Genomic DNA, 10216 nt, shown 5'->3' on the forward strand with positions numbered 1-10216 from the left:
TCCCCACCCCCCTTAGACCCCACCCCCTTAGACCCCAGCCCCCTTAGACCCCACCTCCCCTTAGACCCCGCCCCCAGACTCCACTGCTCTTAGACCCCGCCTCTTAGACCCCACCCCCCCTTAGACCCACCCGCCCCCTAGACCCCACCCCCTAGACCCCACCCCCTTAGACCCCACCCCCTAGAACCCCCTTAGACCCCACCCCCCCTTAAACCCCACCGCTCTTAGACCCCGCCTCTTAGACCCCACCCCCCCTTAGACCCCACCCCCCTTAGACCCCGCCCCCTCCCTCGTGCTTGTGGGCGTGTCCGGCGCGGCGCTCCAGCTTGGCCAGCAGGGGGCTGAGCGGGTGGCGCAGGCGCAGGTGCGCCAGGTGCGCGTCCTGGCTGTCGGCCGTGCCGCCGCACTCCTCGCACACGTAGAGCTTGGCGCGCCGCTCCTTGTAGGCGTAGCGCTGCGCCACGCCGTGGATCTTGCGCAGGTGCGACTCCAGCGAGCAGCGCTGCGTGAACGCCTTCTCGCACAGGCTGCACTTGTAGGGACGCACGCCTGCAATGAGAGGGGGGGGTTGGCATCGTTAACGGCGTCAACGGCATCGTCAATGGTGGCGTCAATGGAGGTGTCAACGGTTGCGTCAATGGAGGTGTCAACGGTTGCGTCAATGGTGGTGTCAATGGTGGGGTCAATGGTGGTGTCAATGGCAGTGTCAATGGTGGGGTCAATGGTGGTGTCAATGGCGGTGTCAATGGCGGTGTCAATGGTGGCGTCAATGGTGGTGTCAATGGTGGTGTCAATGGTGGTGTCAATGGTGGGGTCAATGGTGGTGTCAATGGCGGTGTCAATGGTGGCGTCAATGGTGGTGTCAATGGTGGGGTCAATGGTGGGGTCAATGGTGGTGTCAATGGCGGTGTCAATGGTGGGGTCAATGGTGGTGTCAATGGTGGTGTCAATGGTGGCGTCAATGGTGGTGTCAATGGTGGTGTCAATGGCGGTGTCAATGGCGGTGTCAATGGCGGTGTCAATGGTGGTGTCAATGGTTGTGTCAATGGTGGTGTCAATGGCGGTGTCAATGGTTGCGTCAATGGCGGTGTCAATGGCGGTGTCAATGGTGGGGTCAATGGTGGCGCCAATAGTGGTGTCAATGGCGGTGTCAATGGAGGTGTCAATGGTGAGGTCAATGGTGGGGTCAATGGTGGTGTCAATGGTGGTGTCAATGGTGGGGTCAATGGTGGCGTCAATGGTGGCGTCAATGGTGGTGTCAATGGTGGCGCCAATGGTGGGGTCAATGGTGGGGTCAATGGTGGGGTCAATGGTGGGGTCAATGGTGGCATCAATGGTGGCACCAATGGTGGTGTCAATGGCGGTGTCAATGGTGGCGTCAATGGTGGTGTCAATGGTGGCGTCAATGGTGGTGTCAATGGTGGTGTCAATGGCGGTGTCAATGGCGGTGTCAATGGCGGTGTCAATGGTGGCGTCAATGGTGGTGTCAATGGTGGTGTCAATGGCGGTGTCAATGGTGGCGTCAATGGTGGCGTCAATGGTGGCGTCAATGGTGGCGTCAATGGTGGTGTCAATGGCGGTGTCAATGGTCGCGTCAATGGTGGCGTCAATGGTGGTGTCAATGGCGGTGTCAATGGCGGCGTCAATGGTGGTGTCAATGGTGGTGTCAATGGCGGTGTCAATGGTGATGTCAATGGTGGTGTCAATGGTGGTGTCAATGGTGGTGTCAATGGCGGTGTCAATGGCGGTGTCAATGGTGATGTCAATGGTGGCGTCAATGGTGGCGTCAATGGTGACGTTAGCATCGGCATCAACGGCGGAATCGGCATCCGCAAGGACTTGGTTCATAGGGGGCGCTTGTAGAGGTGGGCAGCTGGGAAGGGACTTTGGTCATCGTCATCAGTGTTATCATCGTCATCAATGTCATCAACGTCATCATCATCAATGTCATCAACATCAGCATCAATGTCATCATCAACATCATAATGATCATCAATGTCATCATCATCAACGTCATCATCAACTTCATCATCAACATCAATGTCAAAATCATCATCATCATCATCATCATCAACACAACATCATCATCAACATCAACATCATAATCATCAACATCATCATCAACATCATCATCATCATCATCAACATCAACATCATCAACATCATCATCATCAACATCAACATCATCAACATCAACATCAACATCATCAACATGATCATCAACATGATCATCAACATCATCATCATCATCATCAACATCAACATCATCAACATCAACATCATCATCATCATCATCATCAACATCAACATCATCAACATCATCATCATCATCAACAGCAACATCATCATCATCATCAACAGCAACATCATCATCATCAACATCATCAACATCAACATCATCATCATCAACGTCATCATCATCAATGTCAAAATCATCATTAACATCACTATCATCATCAACGTCATCATCATCAATGGTGGCATCAGCGTCCACAAGGACTTGGTTCATAGGAGGCGCTTGTAGGGGTGGGCAGCTGGGAAGGGACTTTGGTCATCGTCATCAATGTTATCATCATCATCAATGTCATCAACGTCATCATCATCAAAGTCATCATCATCAACGTCATCAACATCAGCATCAACAGCAACGTCAACGTCATCAACGTCATCAACATCATCAACATCATCAACATCATCATCAACGTCATCATCATCATCATCATCAACTTCATCATCAACATCATCATCAACAGCAACATCATCATCAACATCACCAACGTCATCATCATCGATGTCATCATCAACATCATCATCATCATCATCATCATCAACATCAATGTCAAAATCATCATCATCATCATCAATGTCAAAATCATCATCATCATCATCAACATCATCATCGTCATCATCATCAACATCATCATCGTCATCATCATCATCATCAACATCATCATCATCATCAACGTCAACATCATCATCATCAACATCATCATCAACATCAATGTCATCATCATCATCATCATCATCATCAATGTCATCATCATCATCATCATCATCATCAACGTCAACGTCATCATCATCATCAACATCATCATCAACATCGATGTCATCATCATCATCAACGTCATCATCATCAGTGTCATCATCATCAACATCATCAACATCAACATCATCAACATCAACATCATCATCATCAACATCATCATCAACATCAACATCATCATCAATGTCATTATCATCATCATCAACATCATCATCATCAATGTCATCATCATCAACGTCGTCATCATCATCATCGACATCGTTGCCATCAACGTCATCATCAACATCAACATTATCAATGTCATCATCATCAACATCAACGTCGTCATCATCATCAACATCATCAGCATCAATGTCATCATTATCATCATTATCATCATCATCAACATCATCATTATCATCATCATTATTGTCAACTTCATCATCATCATCATCATCATCAACATCCCATCCCCATCTTCATTGTCATCATCATCGTCATCCCATCCCATCCCATCCCATTCTTGTCCCCACCCCCATCCTCACCTCATCCTCATCTTCATCTCCTCCTCATCCTTGGTGGGGAAGGGGACCCTCCCCCCCTCCCATCCCGTCTCCCCCCACCCCTCCCCCACCCCCCCCTCCCCCTCCTCACCCATCTGGCTCCACATTTGCCCCTTGAGCTCAAAGGTGCCATTGAAGCCTTTGGTGGGGAAGGGTCCCATTCCACCGCCCCTCCCCCAACTCCTCCCCCCCAAATCGCCCCTCCCCCACCCCCAGCCCCTCCCCCTCCTCACCCGTGTGGGTGCGCACGTGCCTCTTGAGGTCGAAGGTGTCGTTGAAGCCCTTGGCGCAGAAGGGGCAGCGGTGCCGCTTCACGTCGCTGTGGCACTTGAGGTGCCGAGTCAGCATCCGCTGGAACCCGAAGCTCTTCTGGCACACGGGGCAGCGGAACGGGCCCGAGGCCACGCCCCCTCCGGGGGGGGGAGGGGGAGGGGGGAGGGGGACAGTCCCCGCCCCCCCCGCCGCCCCCGCCATCCCCCCCCCGCTGCTGCTTTGGGGGGGCGGGGGGGGAACCCCCCCGGAAATGGGGGTGGAGGGGGGGAGGGGGGAGCAAAGGGCGCCCGGTGGGACCTATGGGAGAGGGGGAGGGGGTGAGGGGGAGGCACATGGTGGTGGGGACACCCCCATTGGGGACAACTCATTGGGGACGTCACATCATGTGACACCCCCATTGGGGACATCCCGTCATGTGACACCCCATTGGGGACACCCAGATATGGGACACCCCATTGGGGACATCCCATTGGGGACATCCCATTTGGGGACACCCCCATTGGGGACATCCCGTCATGGGACACCCCATTGGGGACACCCCATTGGGGGACACCCCATTTGGGGACATCCCGTCATGGGACACCCCATTGGGAACACCCCATTTGGGGACACCCCATTGGGGACATCCCCATTGGGGACACCCAGATATGGGGCACCCCCATTTGGGGACCCCCCATTGGGGACATCCCATTGGAGACATCCCATTGGGGGACACCCCCATTTGGGGACACCCCATTGGGGACACCCAGATATGGGGACACCCCCATTGGGGACACCCCATTGGGGACACCCCATTGGGGAAATCCCAATTTATGGGAACACCCCAGTTTGGGACCCCCCAGTTTGGGGACATCCCATTTGGGGACACCCCATTGGGGACATCCCATTGGGGACATCCCGTCATGGGACCCCCCCATTGGGGACACCCCCATTGGGGACATCCCGTCATGGGACATCCCCATTTGGGGACCCCCCCATTGGGGACACCCCATTTGGGGACATCCCATTGGGGGACATCCCACTCATGGGGACCCCCCATTTGGGGACACTCCCCTTGTCACCCCCCAATAGGGACCGCCCCAATCTGGCCCCCCCAAGTGACCCCCCCCATGTGTCCCCCCATTGTCACCCCATTGTCACCTCCCAATAGGGACCCCCTCAAATTCGACCCCCCCAATCTGACCCCCAAAGTGACCCCACCCAATGCCCCCCCTGCAATGTGTCCCTTCATGTGACACCCCCATTTGGGGACACTCCCATTTGGGGACACCCCCATTTATGGGGACACTCCATTGGGGACCCCCCACTCATGGGGATCCCCCATTTGGGGACACCTCCCTATCATGAGATCCCCCCCATTTTTGGGGACCCCCCCCATTTTGGGGACATTGACTCACTTGGACCCCCCCATTTTGGGGACACCCCCCCCCCCCCCGTTTTTGGGGTCCCCCCCTTACCTGGCCCTTGGGGTGCAGGAAGGGGGCGCGGGGGGGTGGGGGGGACGCGGGGGACGCCCCCACGGCCGGTTCGGGGTCCCTGTGCAGGGGACACCCCCCCAGGCAGACTGGGGGGGGGGACACAAGAGTTGGGGGGGGCCCTGCACCCCCAAACCCCCATTGTCACCCCCCCCCATTGTCACCCCCCCCATTGTCACCCCATTGTCAACCCTTTGTCACCCCCAATGTCACCCCACCCAGTGTCACCCATATTGTCACCCCCCCCTATTGTCACCCCACCCAGTGTCACCCATATTGTCACCCCCCCATTGTCACCCCTCCCAGTGTCACCCATATTGTCACCCCCCCATTGTCACCCCACCCAGTGTCACCCATATTGTCACCCCCCTATTGTCACCCCACCCAGTGTCACCCATATTGTCACCCCCTCATTGTCACCCCTCCCAGTATCACCTCATTGTCACCCCACCCATTGTCACCCCATTGTCACCCCCAGTGTCACCCCCCCATTGTCACCCCATTGTCACCCCTCAATGTCACCCCCCCATTGTCACCCCCATTGTCACCCCACCCAGTGTCACCCCCATTGTCGCCCCCTCATTGTCACCCCATTGTCACCCCCCCAGTGTCACCCCCATTGTCACCACATTGTCACCCCACCCAGTGTCACCCCATTGTCACCCCCCCATTGTCACCTCATTGTCACCCCCCCATTGTCACCCCATTGTCACCCCCCCATTGTCACCGCATTGTCACCCCACCCAGTGTCACCCCATTGTCACCCCCCCATTGTCACCCGCATTGTCACCCCACCCAGTGTCACCCCATTGTCACCCCCCAATGTCACCCCCCCATTGTCACCCCATTGTCACCCCGTAGTGTCACCCCCATTGTCACCCCAATTCGACCCCGCCCAATCTGACCCCCAAGTGACCCCCCCCATGTATCCCCCTCCATTGCCCCCAATAGAGACCCCCCCAATCTGACCCCCCAAATGACCCCCCCATTGTCACCCCCCAATAGGGACCCCCCAATCTGACCCCCCCAAGTGACCCCCCATATACCTCCCCCCATATATCCCCCCCCAATAGGGACCCCCCCCTAATTCCACCACCCCCAAACCTGACACCCCCAAAAATGACCCCTCCCCCCCCACCCCCCCAACCCCAACCCCCCTCCCCCCCCGGGGAGAAACTGGGGGGGCCCCTCCCCTCCCCCCCCCCCCCCAACCGGTCGAGCGGCTCCGGCCGCGACGCCCCAAAATTAGGGGTTTCCGGCGGGTGGCGCCGCGTGGGGCCCCGGGGGGGGACGCCAGCGCGCGCCCAGCCCTGGAGGGGACCCAGGCGTCCGGGAACCCCCCCCCACCCCCACCCAGGGACCCAGGAGTCCGGGGGAACCACCCCATAGGGGACCCAGGTGGCTGGGAATCCCCAAGTGTTCAAAAAGGGACCCAGGCGTCCGGGAGCTTGTTAACCCCCCTGTGACCCTAAAAGGGACCCAGGAGTTCGGGAGGAAGCCAGGAGTTTGGGAGGGATCCTGGAGTTCGGGAAGGAGCCAGGAGTTCAGGGGGGACCCAGGAGTTCGGGAGGGGACCCAGGAGTTCGGGAGGGACCCTGGAGTTCGGGAGGGACCCAGGAGTTCAGGAGGGACCCAGGAGTTCGGGGGGGGACCCAGGTGTTCGGGAGGGACCCAGGAGTTCGGGAGGGGGACCCAGGAGTTCGGGAGGGACCCAGGTGTTCAGGAGGGACTCAGGAGTTCAGGAGGGACCCAGGAGTTCGGGGGGGACCCAGGAGTTCGGGAGGGGACCCAGGTGTCCGGGGTGTTGACCCCTGTGACCCTAGAAGGGACCCAGAAATTCGGGATGGGACCCAGGAGTCCGGGAAGGGACCCAGGCGTCCGGGAAGGGACCCAGGGGCTCGGGAGGGACCCAGGCGTCCGGGAGGGGACCCAGGCGTCCGGGAGGGACCCAGGCGTCCGGGGGGCCCGCCGGGCGGTGGCCGCGTGTCTCCTGCCCCACCCGGGCGGGGCTGAACCCCAACTCTGTCATTAAGGGGGTTTAATCACCACCCGGACGCCTGGGTCCCCCCCGGGGGAGGGGTGGGGGGGTGGGTGGCGGGGGGAGAGAAGTAAAACAGGGTCCCCCCGAACGCCTGGGTCCCCCTGGACACCTGGGTCCCCCCGAACTCCTGCATCCCCCCGAACTCCTGGGTCCCCCCTGAACTCCTGGGTCCCCCAAACTCCTGGGTCCCCCCGAACTCCTGGGTCCCCCTGCACACCTGGGTCCCTCCCGAACTCCTGGGTCCCCTCCCGAACTCCTGGGTCCCCCCAACTCCTGGGTCCCTCCCGAACTCCTGGGTCCCCCCAACTCTTTCATCCCCCCGATCTCCCATTTCCCCCCGGACGCCTGGGTCCCCCAAACTCCTTCATCCCCCCAAGCACCTGTTCTCCCCGGATGCCTGGGTCCCCCCGAACTCCTGGGTCCCCTCTGAACTCCTGGGTCCCCCCAAACTCCTGGGTCCCACCAACTCCCGGGTCCCCCCGAACTCCTGGGTCCCTCCCGAACTCCTGGGTCCCCCCAACTCCTTCATCACCCCAAACACCTGTTCCCCCCGGATGCCTGGGTCCCCCCGAACTCCTGGGTCCCCCGAACTCCTGGGTCCACCCCCAACTCCTGGGTCCCCCCAACTCCTTCGTTCCCCCAAACTCCTGTTCCCCCCGAACTCCTGGGTCCCCCAGAACTCCTGGTTCCCCCCAACTCCTTCATCCCCCCGATTTCCCATGTCCCCCCGGACGCCTGGGTCCCCCCGGACGCCTGGGTCCCCACATACTGGGCACATAGATGTCTGCGCGCTGCTCGTCGGGCAATTCGCTCCAGTTGCGCTTGGCCGAGGCCACGCTCGGCTTCTTCACCAGGAACGCGCGCGGCATGGCGAGCGATCGATCGATCGATCAGTCGATCCCGATCCGCTGAGCCGATCGATCCCCAGCGGCCCCCTGCTCAACCCCCCCAGATCCGGCCTCAGCTCCGCACCCGGATCCCGGATTCCTGATCAGTTCTGGGCTGGATCCGGATCCTCTGTTGGTTTTGGTGCCGGATCCCGGATCAGTTCTGGGCTGGATCCGGATCCTCGTTGGTTTTGGTGCCGGATCCCGGATCAATTCTGGGCTGGATCTGGATCCTCGCTGGTTTTGGTGCCGGATCCCGGATCAGTTCTGGGCTGGATCCGGATCCTCCGTTGGTTTTGGTTCCAGATCCCAGATTCCTGATCAATTCTGGAGTTGGATCTGGATCCTCTGTTGGTTTTGGTGCCGGATCCCGGATCAGTTCTGGGCTGGATCCGGATCCTCTGTTGGTTTTGGATCCGGATCCTCCGTTGGTTTTGGTGCCGGATCCCGGATTCCTGATCAATTCTGGAGTCGGATCCGGATCCTTTGTTGGGTTTGGTTCCAGATCCTCTGTTGGTTTTGGTTCCGGATCCTCGTTGGTTTTGGTGCCGGATCCCGGATTCCTGATCAATTCTGGAGTCGGATCTGGATCCTCCGTTGGCTTTGGTTCCGGATCCCGAATTCCTGATCAATTCTGGAGTCGGATCCGGATCCTCGTTGGTTTTGGTGCCGGATCCCGGATCAGTTCTGGGCTGGATCTGGATCCTCGTTGGTTTTGGTTCCGGATCCCGGACTCCTGATCAATTCTGGAGTCGGATCCGGATCCTCGTTGGTTTTGGTGCCGGATCCTGGACTCCTGATCAATTCTGGAGTCGGATCCGGATCCTCAGTCGGTTTTGGTTCCGGATCCCAGATTCCTGATCAATTCTGGGGTCGGATCCGGATCCTCCGTTGGTTTTGGTTCCGGATCCCAGATTTCTGATCAATTCTGGAGTCGGATCCGGATCCCCATTGCTTTTAGTGCCAGATCCCGGATTCCTGATCAATTCTGGGCTGGATCCGGATCCTTGTTGGTTTTAGTGCCGGATCCTGGATTCCTGATCAATTCTGGGGTCGGATCCGGATCCTCCGTTGGTTTTGGTACCAGATCCCGTATTCCTGATCAATTTTGGTCCCAAATCCTGGATCTTTGATGAATTTTGGTCCCAAATCCCAGATCTTTGCTCAATTTTGGTCCTAAATCCTGGATCTTCGACCAATTTTGGTCCCAAATCCCGAGTCTTCGATGAATTTTGGTCCCAAATCCCGAATCTTCGACCAATTTTGGTCCCAAATCCTGAATCTTCAATGAATTTTGGTCCCAAATCCTGAATCTTCGATGAATTTTGGTCCCAAATCCCAAATCTTCTGTGAATTTTGGTCCCGAATCCCGAATCTTCAACCAATTTTGGTCCCGAATCCCAAATCTTCGACCAATTTTGGTCCCAAATCCCGAATCTTCGCTCAATTTTGGTGCCAAAATCCCAGATCGTGGGTGAATTTTATTCCCCAAATCCCAGATTTTGGGTGAAATTGGCCCCAAAAATCCCGGATTTTCACTCAATTTGGCCCCAAAAGTGCCGGATTTGGCCCCAAAGCGGCGGGTCCTGGGGACCCAGGAGTCCGGGAGGGCACCCAGGAGTTCGGGAGGGGACCCAGGAGTTCAGGAGGGACCCAGGAGTTCAGGAGGGACCCAGGAGTTCGGGAGGGGACCCAGGAGTTCGGGAGGGACCCAGGAGTTCGGGGTGGGATGCAAGAGTTCAGGAGGGGACCCAGGAGTTCGGGAGGGACCCAGGAGTTCCTGAGGGACCCAGGAGTTCGGGAGGGGACCCAGGCGTTCCTGAGGGACCCAGGAGTTCGGGAGGGGACCCAGGCGTTCAGGAGGGACCCAGGCGTTTGGGAGGGACCCAGGAGTTCGGGAAGGGACCCAGGGCTTCGGGAGGGACCCAGGGCTTCGGGAGGGACCCAGGAGTCCG

At 57.9% G+C, this 10216-nt stretch overlaps 1 protein-coding gene across 1 annotated transcript; it reads right to left on the reverse strand.

Annotated features, from left to right (window-relative positions):
• Nucleotides 1–271: 271 nt before the first annotated feature.
• Nucleotides 272–8244, reverse strand: OVOL1 (ovo like transcriptional repressor 1; the record flags this gene model as incomplete). Its single annotated transcript, XM_080364681.1, has 3 exons — nt 8102–8244; nt 3819–3995; nt 272–549 (listed from the first exon to the last, which is right to left on the reverse strand). The coding sequence occupies exons 1-3, from the start codon at nt 8241–8243 to the stop codon at nt 272–274; spliced, it is 597 nt and encodes a 198-aa protein (XP_080220807.1). The 5' UTR covers nt 8244.
• Nucleotides 8245–10216: the final 1972 nt, after the last annotated feature.

This window comes from Nesoenas mayeri (genome assembly GCF_963082525.1).
Source record: "Nesoenas mayeri genome assembly, contig: SCAFFOLD_102, whole genome shotgun sequence".
Lineage (NCBI taxonomy): Eukaryota > Metazoa > Chordata > Aves > Columbiformes > Columbidae > Nesoenas > Nesoenas mayeri.